The sequence below is a fragment of the Diabrotica undecimpunctata genome, chromosome 2, assembly GCF_040954645.1.
Source record: "Diabrotica undecimpunctata isolate CICGRU chromosome 2, icDiaUnde3, whole genome shotgun sequence".
Classification (NCBI taxonomy): Eukaryota; Metazoa; Arthropoda; class Insecta; order Coleoptera; family Chrysomelidae; genus Diabrotica; species Diabrotica undecimpunctata.
In genome coordinates, this window is record NC_092804.1 from 130,344,283 (window position 1) to 130,368,934 (window position 24,652).

The 24,652-nt window shown below is 32.2% G+C and overlaps 1 protein-coding gene across 2 annotated transcripts in view; it reads left to right on the plus strand.

Annotated features, from left to right (window-relative positions):
* Positions 1-24,652, plus strand: part of LOC140434875 (ras-related protein Rab-37-like) — a 258,107-nt gene that overhangs the window by 42,226 nt on the left and 191,229 nt on the right. The window contains exons 1-2 of one of the 2 annotated variants that reach the window (XM_072523472.1): positions 9,431-9,505; positions 12,221-12,331. In XM_072523472.1, the coding sequence (XP_072379573.1) occupies positions 9,440-9,505; positions 12,221-12,331 (177 nt within the window). In that variant the 5' untranslated portion in view covers positions 9,431-9,439. Of the gene's footprint in view, positions 1-9,430; positions 9,506-12,220; positions 12,332-24,652 lie in introns of those variants that run through there. The other variant, XM_072523471.1, reaches the window with a different exon arrangement.

The following is a 24,652-nucleotide window of genomic DNA, read 5'->3' on the forward strand; positions in this document are numbered from 1 at the left end:
TGAAGATAATGATCGAATAAAGAGGACAAAGAAGAGAGAGAAAGGCCAATCATGAAAGATATTAAGGACCAATACTTAAAAATTAAAATATTAAAAATTGAATTATAATTAAAAAAAATATGCTTAAGAAAAGTTTGTCATTTTTTGTCACTTTCCATGTCATTTATATTAAATAAGTAAATTTAAATTATACACAAATTTTAAGAACACAGAAAAAAAATTGCTGAACTAATACATTTATGATTAATTATGCAAATTATTAAAATATAAGCATCATAATATCCTATAAAGTTAATGTTGCACATAAATATTTACAAACATGAAAGTTATAGCAAAAAATAAAAATTTAAATTCCCGCTTTAACACCCTGTATCTTTTTTAATATCAACATTTTATTAACAAGTTGGCATAAATCGTAATATTTTGAAGTGTAGAATCTACTGTTTCTTTTTGTACAATTACACAAGGACCACCCTGTATACATAGAACATTATTGTTGGTTGGTTTGACTTTTTAATGGTTTTTTTACCCACCAATGTTAATGTAATGATAAATTTTATTATATCTTAATGATATTACTTACCTCTTTATTATGAAGTTTTATTAAAGGTTAGATCGGTTCAAATAAAGACAAATTATATCTTTTGTCAAAGGAAACCTTTTAAAGCAATATAAATCATCATATTATTCTAAAAAATTGATTCTTTTTCTCCAAAAATTAAAGTGGACTTTTAATTTATTTAATGTTCACTTTAAATTAATTATAATATCGGGCGTTATTAAACAGACGATTTTATATTGTTATTAATTGGATGGGACGACATTAATGGATTTTGATATTTATGATAAATTTTCACGTTCGAGAATCGTTACGAATCGAATTTTATTATCGATTGTTAATATCTGTATTTTCTTAGTTATTTTTAATGTAGTTTTTAATTTACACCTGCTTAGAGTAAATATACGATAACTAGAACCGAATTGATCGAGAATAGTAAATCGATGTGAAGACTCGTTATTCCATGACGCTACTCGTGACGACTACATCTTGTGGCAATAGTTCCGTGACCACATTTTTTATACCTTTAACAATAAACATTTTTAGCAGTGGACTCTAAAATACAAATGTTTTTTTGAGCCTCCCGTACCGCAAATTTTTTAAAATTTTTATTTGTTACTCCATCTTGATTGTGAAAAGATTATAGTTAGGGTTGATGTGAAATCCCTTGTGAAGACATAACGGCAGTTTAGTCACCACAATTTTTGCTGAAAAATGGTCCATTTACTATTTCTGACATTATCAATGAAAAATTTTGGAATAATCGTATATATAATTGATGGATTCGACCGTTACTTGATGGAAATTCATTTTATGCAACAATAAAACACTGAAAACTTTGTTTTCAAACTTCCACAAAATTTATTTTAAATTCTTATCACTACAGCTGTTTCGGCTGATTGCCTTTCTCAAGTGATCTGTTTTTGGTATGGGTTTACACTTTATAGTCTCTAATGAAATAGGTTAAGGAGGGGAGAACTGTTTGTCTCAAGCTGGTCATTCAGAATTATATCTGTGTTTTTTAATTTGTTGATTTCCATAGATTCTAACAAAGATAGCTTAAGGCCTTTATTTTGAATGTGGAGAATTTTAAATTCATCATTAAAAGAATGATTATGATCTAGAAGGTGAAGTGCGTATGTAGAATCTGTTTTTCTATTATTGAAAGCCCTTTTATGTTCTGCTATTCGTTTATTAAAATTTCTACCTGTTTGACCAATGTAAGTTTTTGGGCAGTCGCCACATTTAAGTTTGTACACACCACTGTGTAAGTGTTTTTTATGTTGGCTCTTGTTGTTTTTAATATATTTGCCTAGGTTGTTATTTGTTCTGAAAGCTGATGTTATTCCTTTCTTTTTTATGTGTTTGGCTATTTTTGTTGATATTTTGCCTGTATATGTAATCGAGCAGAAGGTACTGGGTTTTTTCTCTGGTGGTGGAAATACTAAGTTCAAGGCTTTCTTGTGTAGTTTTTGATTTAACATTTTATTAATTGTTTGTTCGTTGTATCCATTGTTTACTGCTATTTGCTTAATGATATTTAATTCTGTCTCAGCAATTCCTATGTCAAAATACAATTTTGAGACAGAATTAAATATCATTAAGCAAATAGCAGTAAACAATGGATACAACGAACAAACAATTAATAAAATATTAAATCAAAAACTACACAAGAAAGCCCTGAACTTAGTATTTCCACCACCAGAGAAAAAACCCAGTACCTTCTGCTCGATTACATATACAGGCAAAATATCAACAAAAATAGCCAAACACATAAAAAAGAAAGGAATAACACCAGCTTTCAGAACAAATAACAACCTAGGCAAATATATTAAAAACAACAAGAGCCAATATAAAAAACACTTACACAGTGGTGTGTACAAACTTAAATGTGGCGACTGCCCAAAAACTTACATTGGTCAAACAGGTAGAAATTTTAATAAACGAATAGCAGAACATAAAGGGGCTTTCAATAATAGAAAAACAGATTCTACATACGCACTTCACCTTCTAGATCATAATCATTCTTTTAATGATGAATTTAAAATTCTCCACATTCAAAATAAAGGCCTTAAGCAATCTTTGTTAGAATCTATGGAAATCAACAAATTAAAAAACACAGATATAATTCTGAATGACCAGCTTGAGACAAACAGTTCTCCCCTCCTCAACCTATTTCATTAGAGACTATAAAGTGTAAACCCATACCAAAAACAGATCACTTGAGAAAGGCAATCAGCCGAAACAGCTGTAGTGATAAGAATTTAAAATAAATTTTGTGGAAGTTTGAAAACAAAGTTTTCAGTGTTTTATTGTTACAAACGTATATATATTTTTTAGAAAATTAAGCAAAAAATATATTTAACATTTTCTGAAACTTATTCAACAAAATTTATTAAAATACTTTGAATAATTTTTGGATTTGATAATTTCGGATATACACATATCCAAAATGTCTAAGGAATACCACTAGTATCCACTTTTTTCAATAAAAACTTAAAAAACTGTTTTTTTAATACATACTATTCGATTTGAAAACCTGTTCCCCACAAATCAAGATATGCCATGTAAATTAATTTATCAATTGTACTGTTTTGTTTAAGATTATTAAACGTAAATATAGTCATGGAACGCTTGTTTTTGAATTAATTGAATTAATAAAAATGTCTTGGTCAACAGAAAATATAATTCACTTAATAGAAGGGAATGAATCAAATCCATGTTTATTTAATGTTAAACACAAAGATAACCATAATAAACAGAAGAGAAATATGGCACCAAATCAGTTAAGCGAAATTATTCAAAAGCCAATTTCTGATATACGCAGGAAGTGGAACGGAATCCGAAATATTTATAGTGCAGAAGGAAGAAAAATTTTTAAGTAATATGTTTATTAATCATATTTATATTCTTGCAAATATATGTCCCAAAACTATGGTACAACAGTAAGCTTCAGTTTTTAAATAAATTCTTGACCTTTAGAAAGACAGCCTCATCATTTGATATAAATGAAACATCCAGTACGTCAAGTAACGATTCAGGCATGGTATATAAAGTAGGTGATGTTGGAATTTGATCACCTCTTTCAAACGAGGTTCAAGAAGTTCCAGATGAAGTGTATGAGACACCAAATAAAAAAAGAAGAAATTGCAACCAGATGCCAGAAGTCAGATGCTTGATGATAAGTAGTGCATCAAATGAGGATGAAAACTCCATTTATGAAAAATATGTGACGGAGAGACTTTCAAAAATAAAAAATAAAAAGAGATTGCTACAAGTGAAACAAAAATTGATAATTGATGATAATTTTTTGTATCAAGCTCAACTTGAAGAGTTAGAATTAAAAATTAGTAGGTAATTTATATGATTAGTTGGTAAAAAATAATAAAAAGATTACAATAAAAATTGTGTTTTATTAAATATGAATCTATACAATACTACATCTATACAATACTACATCACATTATTTTGCCAAGGTACAGAACCTTCATTCATAAAATAATTTTTAAATTTATCCCTGACAGATAAAGCAATTTCTGCTGGCCCATTAGGACCTTGTGATTGAGATAAATTTATTAAGCATGCATCCATTGTCTCATTTTCCGCATATGTTGAATTTTTTGAAATTAAAAAATTGTACAGGACACAACAAATTTATTGTTGATAAAAGCACTCTAAACCTATTGGATTATTATTATTATACCAAATTCATTTTCAATAACTTTCCGTGCTCGAGACAAACGGTAATTAAAAATTCTTTTTATCATTTGATAAATTTCTTGTGGGATAAGGTTTATGATGTGTTCTGATGGGAGAAATGCATCATCGCAAACAAATACATGGAGCACAACAATATTGCTCATAGGTAAATTTTGCTCTGGAGGAAAATTAAGTATATTTCTATCTATGGCTTTTTTGAGTGAGGATTCCCAGAATACACAACCATTACTCATTCTCCCATTTCATCATCATCATCACCCAGCTCTTTCCGTCCACTGCTGGATATAGGTCTCCCTCATTTTTATCCATTCTTCCATTTACTCCTACATTAACATATAGGAATTTATATTTAGCATTTGATACTGCCAGCAATACTATACTAAACTGCCTTTTATATTGTAAAAATAAGATCCACTGCTACGTGGAACCCGAAAGTTAATATGCTTACCATCAATTGCTCCAAGGCACATTGGAAATTGCCACAAATTTTCAAAAAAGTTCATGTATTCGTCTTTTAATGTTTGGTAAATCACTTTACATACTTCTGGTACTATCAAACTCATCGTCTTCTTCTTGTAGTGCCTATCCTTTTCGGATGTTAGCGAGCATCATGGCAATCTGTATTTTGCAAATTGCGGCTCTGAAAAGATTTGTGATTGTTGTGATGAACCACGTACGTAGATTTTTCAGTCAGGAAATTCTTCGCCTTGCTGGTCCTCGTTTTCCTTCTACTTTTCCTTGAAGAATTAATTGCAGCTAATCGTACTTTCATGAATTCGTGTTAAAAACATCAAAGACCGATAAGATTCACCAGTTGCTAAGAAACGTAAAGTTAAAGTCAACCTAAAATCATTATCATAACTAAATATTACTTGCAAAACTTGATATTCTTTTTTCTGATAGAATTATTTACCTATTCTCTGCAGATACAGTTTGTCTTAAAATTGTCTCCTGTTTGGTATAAGTATATGTCTTCTCGAATAAGCTCAATAAGTTCATCGAACTGTGGCTCACACGTTCTTAAAAACTGCCTATATTTTTCAGGATCAATGTCTTTGAATTCTGTTTCCAACATAGTTAAAACACCACGACCTTCCTGTCTTTTCTGAAGCCAAGCTCTATATCACATATTTCGTTGGAGTTTTTTCTTGCCTGTTTGAGTAAGAAGAAATGTTGCAATAGGGGAAATGCGATGTAAAACTAGGGGAAAATTTGTATTATATATATCTATGGGAAAAATGAGGTTACAGATACAATACAATACTGTTAGAAAACAGAAGAACATTGAGGTTAACAGTACATGTACTAACATAAAAACCGTACTTTTTAGCATGTACAATGTGGTATTGTAATACATAAAACTTTTTGTATTTAATATTGTATACAACCATTTTAAGTTATTTCGTTTTATCGTTTTCTGTCAACAAAAAAACTATAGTCTAAAACAGTCTTAAGTTTCATCGAGTGTGTGTGGGATATGCTGCAGAGACAGATTGCTCCTTATCTGCACAATGTTTTTACTAGACAAGGTCTTCAAGATCTTAAACAGAAATGAATCCTATTGCCCCAAAACGAAATTGATAATTTAATTTTAAACATACCAAGGAGCTGTCAAACTGTAATAAATGCTGCTGAAGCAAACACAAAGTACTACACACACTTTTTGTTAGATTTTAATGTTTTATATTGACTTTTGTGTTAAAAATTTACATTAAATTATCGCACTTCTTAACTTTTCTTTGATTATTTCATCATAACGAAATCATAGTACACTAAAATTAGGCTGAATTTATTGCTGACGTATCAGGCATTCTAATATATCTAGTATATCACTTTTTAATATTCAATCAAAATTAATGTATATTTAAGAAAAACAATTTGTGTTCCTTAAACATTTTTGATGTGTTTATTTTGTTTTCCTATGTAACCCATTGGTAGTTTAATTGGTTTCGTTATAAAATATATTTAAATAATAATTATAGAGGAAAGTGGCCAAATCCTGACCCCTCCTCCTAAAGTGGACCCCTAGCCTTTTTGGTGCGTTTTAACCCTTTAAGTATCCCTGGTATTACCCTTGTACCACACATTTTCGCCAGAGTAAATGAGTAGTACAAAGTAGATTTCTACCTCTTTACATCTATACTTGTATTTTAATAAGTAATGCATAGATGGCTCTGATATCGGAACGTTTAGGTATTCAACTTGTAAACATTGTAGCGGTACAACATTTGTACCAGTGGATTCTAGTGTGCTTCTTTTTTGCAATTAGCACGAGGCTGAATCTGTTTTGTTATTTTTTCATCAAAATTTGACCATTGATGAGTGCTATAAAAGGTAAGTGTTTTTTATTACCAATGTAAGGATACTATACAATAGTGTCACAATCAGAATAAAAAATATATATCAAAAGTAAAGAAAATTTAAAATTATTTTGAATATGATATTTTAGAAAAATGTAACCTCATACTTTCCTCTAAAATATAAATACTTATAACCATCACAAATATGCTAAATTGGTTGCATATGTTGTGTTGGTCATTTTTGTACATTTTCGTCATATATTATGAACCAATCTATTTGCGCTCAGCAAATATTTTCCACAATACCTCAATATGCATGTTTTTTTCAGATGTCCGAAAACTATTCTGATATACAGTATTGGAAAAAGGGTATTACAACTGAACAGTTAGCCAAAATATTACATGAAATAACGGATGATCAAGCTGAACATTCCGAGATTGAAGGGGACTCAGATGCTGAGGATGTAGTAGAACCTGACACACCATCCGAAAGATCTAGCAGAAGTTCGTCTACAATACTACCGTCTACTCCCTCTGGAAGTGGTACAGCCAAAATAAACATAGACGAGCCCCTACGTAGAAAACGTAAAAAATCTACAATTTACGACTTTTTAGAACACGAGGATTCGGATGATTCTGTAGCAGACAGAGATTACCAACCCGAAAAACCCTCTCAAAACAAAAATATGAATGCTTCATCATCAAGTGAAGATGAAGCAACTTTCGATATTACCAATGATTTTAAGGGGTGGTCTAAAGAACCAAGAATACCTACTGAATTTAAAAATTGTAATTATGCAGAATTCAAGGGTTCGAAAGTGATACCGTCTTCTGAAGACCCAGTAAGTTTTTTTAATGTTTTTTTTTAATGACACCTTACTACAATACATTGTAGAACAGTCAAATCTATATCCTGTCCAAGACGACAAAAATTTAGATTTGTCCTTCAAAGAATTGAAAGCTTTCCTAGGAATTTTAGTTCTAATGGGATTTAATAGTTTACCTTCTATCAAAAAATACTGGTCTGCAGATCCAAATTTTCATAATGAAAGGATTACTAATATTTTCCCTCTAAAGAGATTTCTTAAAATATTAAGATACATCCATTTGAATGATAACCAACAAATACCAGCCCAGAGGAACTCAGGAATTTGACAAGTTGTACAAAGTGAGACCTCTTATTTAAAAATTAAAAAAAACCTTTATGGAATCTTTTTCTCCAAGCAGAAATATTTCAATTGATGAAAGTATGGTTGCCTTTAAAGGAAGGACTACTTTAAAACAGTACATGCCAATGAAACCCATAAAGAGGGGTATACAAATTTGGGCAATGGCATGTGCTGAAACAGGTTATCTCATCAATTTTGAGGTATATCAAGGTAGAGAACCTGAACGGACTAACGAACATACTCTAGGGGAAAGAGTTATACTGAATTTAATTAAAGTGTTGGAAAAAAGGGGTCACTGCTTGTACTTTGACAATTTTTTTACCACACTTCCTCTTATGAATAAGTTATCAGAACTAGGTCATTTTGGTTGTGGAACAGTAAGACAAACACTAAAATATTTTCCAAAAGCACATTTAGTAGATGACAGAAAAATGAAAATGGGTGAAATTGATGGAGTTGTCTGCAATGATATTATTATAAGTAAGTGGAAGGATCGTGGCTCAAAATCTGTGACCGTATGCAGCAATATGCATAATCATGCAGAAACTGGTTTTGTTTTGAGAACATCAAAAACTGGAGAACGAGAAAACATCCGCTGTCCTCAAGCCATTGTAGACTACAACATGTATATGGGCGGTGTTGATCGGTTTGACTAACGAATGCAGACATACTCAGTAGCTTGGAAAAGTCGTCGATGGGTGATGAAGTTATTTTATTACCTTTTTGACGCATCCATAGTAAATTATTATATAATTTATAAAGATTCCCTTAGGCAAAGTAACAGTAGAAAAAAAGCAATATCTCACCTTGAATATAGATCCAAATTGGCTACCAGTCTTATAAAAGATTTTTCTGCGAGAAAAAAATTGGGAAGGCATTGAACATGGAGTATTTTCAAAATGTTGGTCATTTGCCGCAGAAAACCACGCGAAGACGATGCCAGCAATGCTCAAAAACGAGTGCGTAGACTGTAAAGTGGCTTTGTGCTTGGATTGTTTTAAACCATATCATTCAAGTGAGTGAACTATTATTTTTATTATATTTTTATTTGTTTATTACAATATTGTGCAGTATTTTTGTATTATTTAAAGTCCTATACCTATTATTGATACACTTTTTATTATTTGGTAAACCGTATATACCAGAGAAACTAGCATGAAAATTATTCCTTGATTGAACTCTGGTACAACGGTTGACCACCTTTTTTTTCATAGAAAAAACAAAAATATATTCAAAATCTAGTAACTGATGTACTAACTATAGTATTCCAAACTATTATCTGAAAAAACTTTGAAAAAAGTTCATCGTTATAAACTTGCGCCTTAAAGGGTTAATTTAAATCGTGGCGGTAACGATTGCAAATGGTATACTAGAGTTCCACTACTCAGTGGTGAAGTGCACAAGCCGGCTACTTGACTACTTGATTTATCGCTTGTCATCCTGAACGTCTGTTGATTATGTGGAAAGTGTTTACGTTGTGTTATATTTTTCGAGATATTCGCAGGTAAGCTATTCAGTCTAAATATTCTTTTAAATAATAAGGTTTTAGGTTATTGTTTCTCTGTTATCTTATTTTTTAGATTTAAAACTCCGCTGTTATAAGTGTATACTTCTATGATTTCGTGTATTCTTTGTCGAACAGAGAAAGTGGAGTCCGTCTAAAAGGCATTGATGCAGTTCGAAATAAGAAGATGGTGTGGAAGAAAACGAGTAAACATTTTAATGTGCCGAAGACAACACTGACAAAGATAAATACGGTACGTCTATCGAAACAGCACAAACAAAATTAGACAGACCTACAATATTGGATGGAAATATGGAAGAAGAGCTAGTCTAATATTGTTGTGCAATGGAAGCGTAGTTTTTTGGGCTTAATAGAAGTGATTTAAGAAGAATTGCCGCGCAAATTGGCCCAAAGAAATGGCATTAATAATCCATTCAAAGAAAAAATAGTTGGTAAAAAGTGGACCAATCTATTTATCAAACGGCACAAAACAAAACTATCAGAAGGAAAGCCCACTGGAACATCTTATAGCAGGGCTTTTGGGTTTAATAAGGAAAATACGCAGACATTTTAACAAGTTCTGGAGGATTGTACGTTAAAAATGGATTTTCTTGTGATAGTAACGTAGACAAGAGCGGAATTAGTGTGGCGCAGTCTAAAATATCCGAAGTTATAGGCCTTAAAGGTAAAACACAGGTTACTGCCCTGACCTTAGGAGAACGTGGGGCCCTTATAACGATTGTTGTTTGTATGAATGTCGCTGGCTCATTCATCCTTCCTTTAGTAATTTTTGCGGAGAAAAAATATGAGTAAACAATTGAAAAAAGGAGCTCCATCAGGAACAATTTTTGCAGTGCATCCTCAGGTTGGATTCAAACTAACTGTTTCACTCAATGCTTTAAACACTTTATCGACTTTGTCCATCCTACAAAGAAAAAACCTGTGCTGTTACTCTTAGTAAAATATTAAAGTGATTGATTTGGCAAAAGCACACCATGTTACCATTGCTTAGATACCACCGTTTCATGGGTTTTCTTAAACTTTATTACAGTTAGAAAATCAGGCAGTGGTTAAGAAATAATGAACGGCCATTTACAGCTTCTGACGTAATGGAACTCTTTGGCAAAGCATCCATTGAATGTCAAACAGCTGAAATTTAAATCAATGGATTTAAAGCTACAGGAATATATCCACTGAACAAGGAACTGTTTTCTGATGCCGAATATATTGAAAAAGCAAGCAAAATGCGAGATTCATCAAGAATACATGTCAAAGCAAAAAAAGGCAAAGGTAATGAAAGCTTTACAAGAATCAGTGAAAAATGTGTTATGACGATGGATGAAGTTAATGCAGAGTTTGACCCGAATCAACCGTCAATATCTTTGACAGATCAGGACAAACCTATGTTACCATCTACATTTAACAATCCTTATAGTCCTAAATCGTCTATGATGCCCGTTCGAGATCACTCCCATTCCAAAAATCAAAAGAATTACCACCAATAGGGGACGGATAGCCTGCAGTTCAACAATCAACACATCTTATAAATCCAAGTTGATGAAATCTAAAAAAGATAAAGTAGCCATGAAAACAAAACAGTAAGAACGTGGTCAACAGGATCTTCTAGAAAATGGAAAGAGTTAGTGAAAAAATGTCAAAATTTTAAGAAAAATCTAACACTGAAGATGAAATCAGTGTCTCTTCTAGAACATCTGAATTGGAAATAAATTATTACAGGAATGTCATCAAATCAAAAGGATGACATACACAAAGATGTTTTATGACAGAAAATATTCAGAAGATTGTGAAGAGGATCTTTGGGCCTAAGCCCGTTCGAGATCACTTCCATTCCAAAAATCAAGAGAATTACTACCAATAGAGGACGGATAGCCTGCAGTTCAACAATCAACACATCTTCGCCTTATAAATCCAAGTTGATGGAATATAAAAAAGACAAAGAAGCCATGAAAACTGAACAGCAAGAACGTGCTCAAGGTTTCAAAAGCAACCGCGCAGAAGACTTTCTCGGCAGCAGGATCGTCTAGAAAATGGAAACAGCTAGTGAAGAAATGTCTAAATTTTAAGAAAAATCTGACACTGAAGATGAAATCAGTGTCTCTTCTAGAACATCTAAATTGGAAATTATTGCGGGAATGTCACCAACTAAAGAGGATGACATACACAAAGATGTTTTATGACAGAAAATATTAAGAAGATTGTAAAGGGGATCTTTGGGTCTTATGTAGCATTATGCATTTGTTGTGGGTATATGTGGATTGTGCTGGGACTGATAAGGATGCGTACATTTGGGATTTTTGTAGATAAATTAATAATTTAAGTCGTTGTCCTAAATAGTTTTGTATATTTTATGTATTACATTGGAAACTAAACCTTCTGAAATTGTTCCATTGCAATATACTTATACTTAGAGACTAGATCATGTGTTTTCTTATTTAATTCCTTTATCCAATTATTGGTGCAACTTTATACATAATTTTTAAGGGAGTCCACTTTTAACAACTATTCTCCGAAATTATCAAATGCAAGATTTTGGAAAATACATATTTTTTATATTAATTTTTAATTATTAATAATGAAAGTTGACTACAAATGATTCATAACGTTATAAAGTAAATGGTATGTACTTGTAAAATATTTTTTTGCTATTTTTCATACACGTTACCTGAAAAAAAAATGGGGTCCGATTTTACCCACTTTCCTCTGTTCTTTTTTTTTAAAGCTAACTCCAACGTTTTTTATTCGTTTATATAAATTTAGAATTTGTTTCCTTTATTTTGCTTTGATATATTTTATTTTTTTTCATTAATCCTATAAAGATTCTATATTTATGGTCCATATTTTGTGATTGGATACGTAAAGAACGTTACAAATAAAGTAAATTTTTTATCGTATTAGTACGTAATTGGTGTGCATCTAAAAATAACTAATACCTCAATTTGTTTTGCAGACAATTTTGCTGGGAGACAGCGGAGTGGGCAAAACCTCGTTATTAGTTAAATTCGACACGGGCAAATTCCAGTCGGGGAATTTTTCTGCCACCGTTGGAATCGGATTTACGGTGAGTACGTTCCTCATCATAAAGAACATTAAAGGAAAATTAAAACGCAATATCCTATTTCAAATTTCATCTCCATTCTGAATTAAAGAAGACGCAGGGAAATTAGTGGTAAAATGTTTTATTTTTATTCGATATGCAAGTTATATCAAGCTCTAATTAAATTTATATATAGCTAAATATATTGAAAAACTGTACAATATAAAATATTTCAAATACCAGTGGTTTATAACAGAATGCTTAGATTAAGAATTTCAGATTTTTCACCTATCCACTTTATATTGATTATAATACGGAAAATGCAAATATATCGGTAATTTGTACAAAATTTGCAATAAGAAGAATACATTACGTAAGACCCATCAGCATAAAAGTGGACCCAATTTGTTTACATAATATTTTCCACTTTTACAGTTTTATGTATGTTGTTATTAAAATTTAGGACCTTGCTGCAAGAAGGGGGCAGCTCCATTTATATTAACTTTTGGGAAAATAGGAAAAATGTTTTATAACAATTTACTCATGTATTAATTAAAATAAAGCAGTTTAGTTAAAAGATAATCATATTGGTACACCTGCCAAATTTTTCCTTTATTTATATAAGCTCCTTTTTATAGAAAAAATGCAACACAATTTGGAGCTGCTCCTCTTTTGCACCAAAATTACAAAAAAATAGTATCCATTGTAGTTATTATTTGAAAATAAAAAAAAAGTTTCTGCAAAATCTGTTTATTATTAAAAATAAAAAAAAACGTTTTTTCTTTTACATTCAAACAGAAAATCAGTCTCTTCGTCTGCTTGGTCGTCGTCATCCATGCCTGAAATCTGGGAATCATGGTTATCATTAACGTCATCACATTTAAGGGATTGGTAAAACTCCATTTCGTTGACTGAAACGTACTTGGTGGCTAACTGCATTACGTCTTTGTACTTGGCCTTTTTTATGGGTAATGATGACTCGTACACCATCAAGTTAGTTTCAACTGAAAGATTACCTTTATTGTCCTTATTTGGAAAGAAATCCTTATTTAAAATTTTTTTAAAATGGTTCTCAAAATGACTGCTAAAGTTGAAGCTCATATCTTGATAAACCATAATGGGTATGAAATATTTGGATGTCTGTTGAATAAACTGACAGTATTATTTAGGAGAGAAAATATAATCTTTTTTTCGTAAAAACTTTTCTATAACACCCAAACAACGGTCACACGGTAGGAAACTGTGTCCTGATTCAGAAAAACGATGTTGAATATTCTCCAAAGACGTGGTTCTTAAAAGAAGATGCAGAAACTGTAGTATCGTTGAATTTTTATTTAGAACTGCAACATTATCGGAAAAGAGGTCTGACATTTTTTGGAAGGATATTTTTTATGTAGTGATAAAGAAAAGAAACAACTTCATTCGGTGATTTTATAGCGGTTGTTTCATCGTAAATGTAAAAATGAGCTTTGTCGGTTTTGGCCGAATGTATGCAAAAATTGTAGACCCATAGTTGACGTTTGTAGAAGGCTTCGCCGGCCGAAATTTTCGGCAGAGGAAGATTCTGCTGAAAATCAAACGTTAAAATTCCTATGTCGTTATTTGGTTGGCTTAGTTTTGTCTTTTCTTTTTAGTCTGTAAAAAAACGACTTGCTTTAAGCCCATGTACTTGTTTTTTAAGTCGTAAATTTTCCTTTTCAGTATCATCAAGAGCTGGATCTTGAAGGCTATTGTGTAATATGTCACATCTTTTGCAGGTGTCTGAACGAGGCGCCCCAAAACTATAATTAAAATTTGCTTTAAAATACCTAAAGTAAAAATCGTAGGTTACTTTAGGTTTATAGTTTTTATCAACATTACTTTCCGGTACATTTACTTGCAAATAAAGTTCATGCATCTTTTTAACATTGAGATCAGAAGATAAATAAAAACGGGACGTTTTCTCTCGGCTATAGTGTGACTCACGTCGTGGAAAACGACGTGATTATCAACCTTCTGCAGTAAATCTTTTGAAATGCGTTTTTTCTATTTTTATGTTTACCTTGTTTGCTGTTCGGGGGTGTAATGTTATTACTTCACAAAGTTTTAGCAATATTATCCACTCGTCTTTTGAATATTCCGTGTATTGCTCCGAATGCACTCCTACAAACTCGTATTTTTTTCATACTCAGCTTAATATAGTACTTGTGAGCACAACTACGACTCTCTCGCTTACACAAAATCGAAACAAAATCGATTTGTTCGATTTGTACTTGGAAAAAAGTAGTTTTTGTGAGTTTTTTCGAAAACGAAACCATGAAGTTTGCTATAAATTTGTCAAAATACTTCTATTTTATTTTTACTTTTAAAGTCAGAAAAATTTCTTGTGATCAAATATTGTGTAAAAACTCACAAAAGTGTTTAAAATGAATTTGTTGTTGTTGTTGTGCAGAACCCAGGTTCTCAGGTGTTTTAACAATGGTACTCTTCTTCAAATTCCTCTCTTTTCGAACACTTTAACTTGAGGAATATTTTAAGTTATTTATATTTAGGGCCGTTTCTCATTATGTGTCCGATATATTCCAATTTTCTCCTTTTACTCTTGTACATGACTTTTCCCCATTCTTCGTAATACGGTCTTGTTGGTTATCTGTCTCACTATGATATCCTTAGGATTCGCCTGTATGGCTATATTTCGAAGGCTTTAAGTTTCTTCTCTGTCGCTTCTGTAAGTGTCCAGGCTTCAACTTCATAGTATAGTATTGAGAAGATATAACGTTGCGTTGCTTTAATATACTGATTAAGATTGTGGCTTTAAAAGAGTTTGTCCACGTTGTTGAATGAATTCATAGCCTTCTCTATTATACTTCTTATCTCTTCTGAGTGATCCCAATATTCGTTTACTATTATTCCAAGATAGGTAAACTATCTTACTCGGTCCACTGGTTTATTCTTGATAAGAGTTTTTGCATTTTAGAACATTATAATATGCTTTTTTATTATATTTAAATGCTATATTCCTAAATTATGCTCCCCTATTATCGTAAAAGATATGTACATACTGTCCAGCGGTTTTTCTTTTGAAACGAGTTAATATAAATTTAAAATTAAAGGATCTAATCCAAAATTAAATTCAACTCTTTCAGTACTTATATTTTGAAGAGTTTTGATCTCAACTGTTCCAAATGTCTGTTCCGCTAGAGTTTGTTAATGTTTACAATGGCCCACTCTGAGTCAGATGGCCTTCCCGATATACGAGTTTTGGTCCGGACCGAGTATTTAATTTGCCACGTCCCATCCGTATAAAGCTGATTGAATAAACATTTTGCACGAATTTGGCTCGTGAAATTAACTCTGTTTAATTGAAATATATACAGTATACTCCCTTTATAACGAATACGGTTATTACGAGGTTTCGGTTATAACGAGGTACATTAGATGTCCCGTGAAATTTCTATTGAACTATAACCCTTTATAGCGAGGTAAATTTGCTTATAACGAGAGAAAATAAGATTGCAAAACGTGTTTTTTACGTTTTGGCCCGGCCGTAGCTATAAATAAATACCCTTTTTAACTGCGGGCCGCCCGCAATAAACTTCTTACAATTTATGATTCTTAGTCGGAAATGTAAAATTTATGATTCACAAGTATCATTGTATTGGGTTGACCATTCACACCTAATAATATGGGTCCTAATAGACAAGATGTGGAAAGTGTTTTAAAGGTTGTCAGAAACTTTATCCAAGGACAAAACGCAAATGAAGAAGAATAAAACTGTTTCACATCTTTAGAAAATATGATAAGAATCAGAATACTGGACAATTTAAAGCAGTCAAAAATGACAAAATAACTTTATACGCTTTATACATATTTACAGAATACAGATTTTTTGTTTTAACATATATCATTGACAGTAAAACTCTTTTTTGTTTTAATGCATTTCATAATGCATTAATAAATAAAAGTAAACAACTTTGTTTTAAAAACGCCATTCAAACAATATTTATTAGCATATTATATTGCTCCGAATGGCTTCACTATAGGAAGTTAATGTTTTAGAAAACTACATACTCTTATGTATGCACAATATTATTGTTGTTGGATATAACGAGATCCGCTTATAACGAGGTAATTAGTCTGCCATTTCAGTTCTCGTTATAGAGGGAGTCTACTGTATTACTAAAGCTGGGACAGTCATTTGATGCTTCATCTGTGTATTGTAATATGTAATGATAATGCTATTATGCTCGCAAGAATGGTCGACTTCACCGATTTGATACATTTATTATGTAAAAAATAGTATCATGTTCTGTCTTTCCGTTCTTTACTAATATCTCTGTATATTGGACTTTTATTTCCTATCTAAGGATTTTTCAATAAGAAACTTAGCAGTTGCTGGTAAAACAAATTTTATTTCCGGGACTACATACAAACTTAAATTATATTTATTATATATGAAAACGGGCAGTAGAGATACAACGTAAATAATCTACATAATGCTTTACCACTATCGAGAGGTAACCACGAATTGGGATATAGTCTGTAGACTACCCTGAAACTTACTTACTTAAATCAGTTTATAAACTTAGCAGGTGAGCAACAAGGTTTCTGTACGAGAAGGTCGTGTACAGTTGCGACAATATTCGTCATAAAGCAGATTGAACACATTTTTTTGTAGAATGGTATAACATTTTATTATTAAAATTTTTAAAAATTATCCAAAATGGATGTTTAAATTTTCAGAACGCCTTCGATTCTATCAGATCATCATTAGTGAAAAACGTCCATAATGTAGTTGGAACTTTTTTTTTTAACATCTTTAAAGAGAAGAAGGAAAATCTGCATACAGACACCTGTGACTCACACAGGTAGTGTTGGGTTCCTAATACCCTAGCGAAGCTGTGCCAGGGCGAGATGCCCAAGGAATTTAGACCTTTGACATCTCGTCCCGTCACCACTCCGAGACGGTCGGCGTCTAACTAAAAACCTCTCCTCTGTCACACCAGACATCAGGATGGAAGGGCCGATTAAGGCAAACATCTCTCCTGATGCCCTACTATCGCCCGATTCCCATTCTTTCTCCGACACATTCATCGAGGAAACACCCACACGAACCACCAAGGACTTTCAACTCTCTCGCGTCCTTAGCGAGGCTGCCATCTCTCTCGCGTCGTCTGTCTCTCATTTGCTCTTATTTCGGCCTGCGACAGTCCGAACCCCACCAAGGTGCTACTCGCTTGTTTTAAAATTCTGTTGCGAGTTCCCTCTCCTCTCGTTCTTTTGAAGAGAGCAGCTCCCTGATACATTTGTGGATCCGTGTTCACCACCACTCATCCGTCATCATTTTTTCCACCATTTCTCTCACGGAATCAAACATTCTGCAGTTACACTCTTTTTCTTCCGCCCAACGCTCACATTCCAACATCGTGTGTGTCACAGTATCCGAAAAACCACAGTAAAGGCACTGATCGGACTGAGCCCTCCTAAACCTGAAAAGGTAGCTGCGGAAGCAGCCATGGCCTGTGAGCATTTGCGTTAGATAATAATCCAGATGCCTATGCCCACAGTCCACCCAGCTTCGAAGGTTTTGGATTAGTGACTTCGTCCACTCCGCCACATCACGTGTTGCCACTGACCAATTGAGACTAATCTCTCGACCAGTCTTATCTCATTAATTTCTCGCTCTCCAATGTTCGGCACCCTACGACTGTGAATCCTTGCCCTTTCACCTACCAGCACATGTAAAGGAACACAGCCGGTGATAACCCACAGAGCGGAAGAGGACACAGTTCTGTAGGCACATGCTACCCGCAGCAGAGTAGTTCTGTCCACGCGTACCATGAGCCTCTTGTAAGTTGGTATTTCTACCGCCTCACTCCAGACTGGGGCTGCGTAGAGGACGACAGACTGCACAACACCGTGGAGCGCCCTTCTCCTTTCGGATTTGGGACCACCGATATTAGGCATTATCCTCCCCAGCGCAGCCATTCTCTGAATAGCTCCAATGTAGTTGAAACTAGCCACATAATGAGGTCAGATGCCCGCTTAATTACATAATTTGAATGACGAATATTATAATTATTAAGACACTAGTTAGATGGTGAAGGATTACATTTTTTTAAAGGAACGTACAATTTCCCACCAACTGAGTTGGTTGTTACCTCTTTAATAAGATATGAAAGGTCATGATGATAAGGTCATAAGGTTCCCTTATTCGAGCTGGGAAATTGTTCGTTCCCTTAACAAATTTAATTCTTTATCATCGAAATAGTGTCTTAATAATTAAAATCTTCGTCATTAAAATTAGGTAATTTAAGGGTCATCTGACCTCATTATGTGGCTAGTTCCAACTATATTATAGACGTTTTCACTGATGATGATCTGATAGGATCGAAATCGTTCTGAAAATTTATAAATCCATTTTGGATAATTTTCAAAAATTTAAATAATAAAATTTTATACCATTTTACAAAAAGAAGTTTATACTTAATTGTAGGTTTTTTTAAACTATGGTATACAACCACTAGGAATTTTCGATTTAAATTATGAAGAGAAAGCCTTAAACTACAATAGATGGAATCAAATCAAAATCGAATGGAATCGAGTGAAATCGAATGCAATAAAATGGAATCGATTGGAATCGAAAAGAATTGGAATGAATATTATCCAATCGAATCGAATGTAACCAAATGGAATCGAATCAAATCGATTCGAATCGAATAAATTCTTATCGAATATCATCAAATGGAGTCTAATCAAATCCAACCGAATTGAACCGAATAGATTTGAATTAAATCGAATGGAATCGAATGTAATCGAATGCAATCAAATGGAATCGAATGAAATCGAAAGGTATCGAATGAAATCACATCAAATCGAATGTAATCGAAATCTAATGAAACCGAATGGGATCGAATCGAATGGAATCGAATAAAGTCGAATCAAATCCAATCGAAAGGAAAAAAATGAAATCGGATGGAATCAAATGAAACCGAATTGTATCGAATCGAATTAAATCGAATGGAATTGAATTGAGTCGAATCTAATGGAATCAAATAAAATCGAATCGAATCGAATGGAATCGAATGGATTCGAATGGATTCGAATCGAATCGAATGTAATGGTATGAATAAAATGGTATTGAATCTAATCGAATGGTCTGGAATCGAATTAAATGGAATCGAGTGAAATCGTATCGCATCTAGTGGGATCAAATCGAATATAGAATAGAATCGAACGGAACTGAATGGAATCAATTAATCAATCAATCAATCAATATTCTTTATTTCATCTGACTTTTACAAGTATTGAAATGCGTCAAATACAATATATGATCAGTAAAAACTATAAGTACATAAAAACAGTTAACATAAGAATATATAAAATATACACAAAAACATACAAATTGTTAAAAAGATGCCTGCAAGTATCCCTCTAGCGAATAGAAAGTGTTTACTAGAAGTAAGTCCTTAACTGTTCTCTTAAATATATAAATATTTGACTCTAACATAATTAGATAATTTATTATACAAACAGACGCATGTTGGGTAAGGACCCTTGCCCACAACGGTCAAGTGACGAACAGGGGTCACCAAATCATTTCTGTAACGAAAATTGTAGCCACTCATTAAAGAAACATAATTTCTGCAAATAAAATTGCATCTATGTGACTTTACATAAACAACACAACTGAAAATATACAGCGAAATTACAGTTAAAATATTTAATTGTTTAAAAACTGGTCTACAGGAATCCAAGCGCATTCTAAACGTCATGGTACGAATCATTTTTTTTTGAATAACGAGCACCTCATTAATTCGCGAGCAATTTCTTTAACAAACTAAGCAATATTGCAATATTGACTGTACATGAGTAAAATAGTAATAAAGTTTTAAGATATCTATGGAGACAAAATTATTAAGTTGCCATAGAACATAACAGTGCACAGACAATCTTCCCACTACATAATCAACGTGAGAGCTTCAAGAAAAATTAGAATCCAAGTAAACACCTCACAACTTAGTGGAGTGGCTATTTACCACTGACCCATTGTCAAGTTTTACTAATGGACTCTGCATAGTAGAAGGTGAAAAGGTTATCATATTGGTCTTTGATCCACTTAAGATTAGGGTATTATTTAAACAGTAATGAGTCAGACTTTTTACAAGACAGTTTGCTTTTTGTACTACATGAAAAAAATTATTGGAATTTAGTGCAACTGTGGTATCGTCAGCAAATTGAGTGAGATAACAGCCTGATTGCTGTTCCACGTTTTCTACTCGAACATTTATTGCATCAGAAAAATTATCTAAGTGATTCCGAACCAAACATATTGAGCTATCGTTTATCAGTTGATTTAAATCATTAACGAAAATTAAAAATAAAAGACGGCCAATGATACTTCCCTGTGGAACTCCGGAAAGGACACTTTCTTCTGAAGAAAATATTATATTCCCATTCACATTGACCTTATTAAAACCTTTTCGATAAAAAGGTGTGGATCCACTTTAACGCAGTTCCTCTAACACCACTATGATAAAGTTTTTCCAGCAGTATTGGATGATTTACAGTTTCAAAAGAAAAAACAAACAGATAACTTTATTACCCTTATCAAAGTTTGATAAAATATGATTGCTCAGCGCTAGTAGTGCTTCTTGCACACTTATACCTTCACGGAAATTGAGACTTTTCTATAATGTTGTGCTTGTTAATATACGAGAGGAGACGTGTATGAAATGTCTTCTCATATATTTTTGAAAACGCAGATATAAGTGATAGGCCTCGATAGTTATCAAATTTGATTTGTCACCTTTTTTATGTATAGGCACAACTAAAGCAGTATTTAGAATTTGGAGAAAAATCCCTTCCTGAAATTAAAGGTTTACTAGACATGTTAATTGTTTATATATGTTATGATATACATGTGTTAACAGAGAATATGGGATCTCATTCAGTCCAGCCGAGGATTTTTTTGAGATATCTTTAATTATACTTTTTATTTCTTCATTACTAACAGGATAAAGGAACAGAAAGTGTATAGGCGAAGAAAGATTCTTAGGGTTATAGTCAGGTGAAGTTTGACTAGTTAATTTTTTTACGGAATTCGAAAAATGTTGACTGAAAGATTGTGCTATGCCATGAGGGTCATCCACAGAAATTCCCAAATTATTTTTAAATTTACTTGGGTATTTAGAAGAGTCGATTTTTACCTCCGACAGTGTTTTGATTTATAATGCGCCAAGCCTCAGTCGCACTATTCGGCGCATTTATCATTTTATTATTAAAATAAGTTGCTTGGCTAACTTAATTTTGTATTCATGATTTTTTTAGAATGTTATACCGTATTCTGAGCTCATGACTTTCTGAATATTTTATAGATCTGAAAATGTCTCTCATAAAATCTCGTAATGGAATCGAGTCGAATGGAATCGAATCGAATGGAATCGAATGAAATTAAATGAAATGGAATCAAGTTAAACCGAATTAAATCGAATTGAATCGAATTAAGTTGAATTGAATTCAATTCAATTAAAATTAAATTAATTTAAATAAAATTAAAAACCCTTGATCCATGGCTTCGAAGAAGGCAAGATTTTTATTTTACTTATAATTTAATACTTTTAAGTATGGTTTCATCAATATAAACCCAACAACTGTTTGATCTTTCATTCCATTTGGATTTTTAAATTCAATTTTGTAGCATTTGAAATTTATTGGAATATCCCCGTATATGTGTTAATTGAAATATTCTTATATATGCATTATAATAACGAAGAATTTTTTCAATGTTTCTTAGTTCGTATCCTTCCTTCAAACCCATATAATCTTTCGTTCTTTTTAGGTCGCCGCCGTCGATAATAAATCATTTTATTGTTTGTTTATATCACAAGCGCAAAATTCTTCGATATTTCTTTGTTCAAACCGCCCGATATTGCGTTAGTTTAGTTTATACCCTAAGTGCTTTGTTTGTTCTAACTTATGCGAGCAGTTTTTAAAGATAATTTCGTCACTTTCGTTGGAGCCGCGGTGAAGAGCAGTGATCTCCGGCGTCATGTCCAAATTCACGTCGAATTTGTAGTTTTCTGTTTTTGTCCCTTTTCAGGGAAATCTTCGTCTTACGATATGGAAATCAATTTTAGTAGCAGTTAATCGTCTAATTCTACCTGTTCCGGTTGTTTAAGAGGCAGAGTCATAAGTTTTGTGCTCAGTGCCGGCTTCGGCCTCAAATGGTCGATCCAATTTGCAGTGTGAGATCCAGTCCCTTTTGTTCGTGTGTTCGTGTCCAGAATTCAACTCCAGTTTACAACCTCAGGAACTTGTTTTTATGTTATTGTGAAATCCAGGTAACATTCTTTTGTGTAAATTTAAAGTAAAGCAGACATTTAAAAAAAAAAGTAATAATTGCGTTCATAACAAAAAAAGTATTTGTAATAATTAATAAGTTGTAAATTTTATGGTTTAACTTAGCTGTCATTTTAATTTTTTTTATTTAATGTTAACATATGCCAGCTAGCCTTATTATTTTTGATATTGATTTGTTTTGTTTTCTTTAAAAGAAAGGTTAACTTACATGTAAATTTTGTAAGTTTTTGTAGTATCTCCAACTCCTGTCGGTAATATAAAGGATCATGCAAGTTTTCACCATTTCTTCACTTCACTTGCCACAAATATTGCGATTCACGGACGTGAGTGCTATACCATGTCAAGTTAGGTTCTGCTGGATCCTACAAGCTATCTTCAGGCTTTCTGTATTCCGCTGAAACATCCAAGTTGTCAATTTTTGCATTTTTTAACTTATGATAACATTACAGTATGAATTCACTTTAACAACAATGACTACAGCAATGCGTTTTTGTGTATTACTGGCAACGAAAACAACATTAAAAGAATGTACAATACAGTCAAAGGATTCCCCGTAAGACATGTTGTTCTATCCTCCGTCCCAACCCTATTCAACATTCATATTCATGGTAGTCCTTTTTTATTTTTTATCGATAACAATACTTCCAAAGTTTATTTTTTGTCATACATTCGTTTACGAAATATTGTTTTTATTTCTTACTTTTGAGGGACAAGTTGTTCTTTAATTGGCTTTAATTGTTTACATTCTTCTTAATACTTAGTACCTAAAATATATATTTTTTTCCTTTTATTTGACTGTATAAAAGTTTTTTCATTCAATAACTTTTCAACAAATCTCACCTTAAATTGAATATTCTCCAAGTATAATTATAACTGTAAAACGAGGACTTTGGCTATTTGAACGAGTTAATGGAAAAAGACATTCATCCGATTCCGTCTGCCTTAACTTTTATTTCTTTTAATACGATGAATGAAAAGAGCAGGATCTCGTTATATCAACTACATCAAAGGTAAAACTTTTAATGTACTTTTCCCACCTTAGAGACAACTCCACGTTGCAAAGATCAAGGACACTACTTCACATAGATTCATTTCTAAGGCATGGATGGGTACATTGATATAATAAGAGATTCTTGGAATGTTGTAGAACGAAGTACAACTTCTTTAATGTTCAAATATTTATTTACAGATCTTTGTAAAATCTACCGCATGAACTACGATTGTTCGATAAAGTTAAATCATTTATGTTATTTCATTTTTTTTATATTTTTTAATATACTCGTCTTTTCACAATATTTTTGGGTTATGTTCTGAAGCTATTTTCTTGTGGCATTTTAATGTTATTTACTATTTTTATTGCTTAATCATTCAGGATATCAGAAAGAGAGTCTGGATATATACGTTCAGTCTATAATACGCTGGTTTCTCCTCTTCAAATTAAATATGTATATTACAATATATACAATGAAATGAGCCAGTGTACTCTAGTAAAATATATTTAGAGTAAGTAAAATCAGATAATATTACATATACATTGAATTCTAACTTATTAAGTTATTTATTATATTATACACTACAAAAAATTATTTCTTTAAGTTGATTATAATTGCAAAGATGATTATACAAAGCGAAAATATAAACAAGTAAAATCTGCACTGACAATTAAAAATCAATATAAAGCACAAGAAATAATAACCGACGCAGGTCGTAAATAAATTATCCAGATTCAGGTAACCAGGTGCTGATGTGAAACTGTTAAAACACATTAAAAACAAAGGACTAAGAATTCGGTTGCTAGTTGTGTGTTATGAAATAACGACATGGATTAATTTTATACACGTTGAAAAATTGAAAAATGGGAATACATATAATGAAATCAGTACAATTATTAAAAGAACCACATCAAAATAACATCAGTTATACATATACTAATAATAATTATGTAAATACCAATATTAATAATAGCAAATGAAATAGACTGGTTCAATTATATTAATTTCCTAT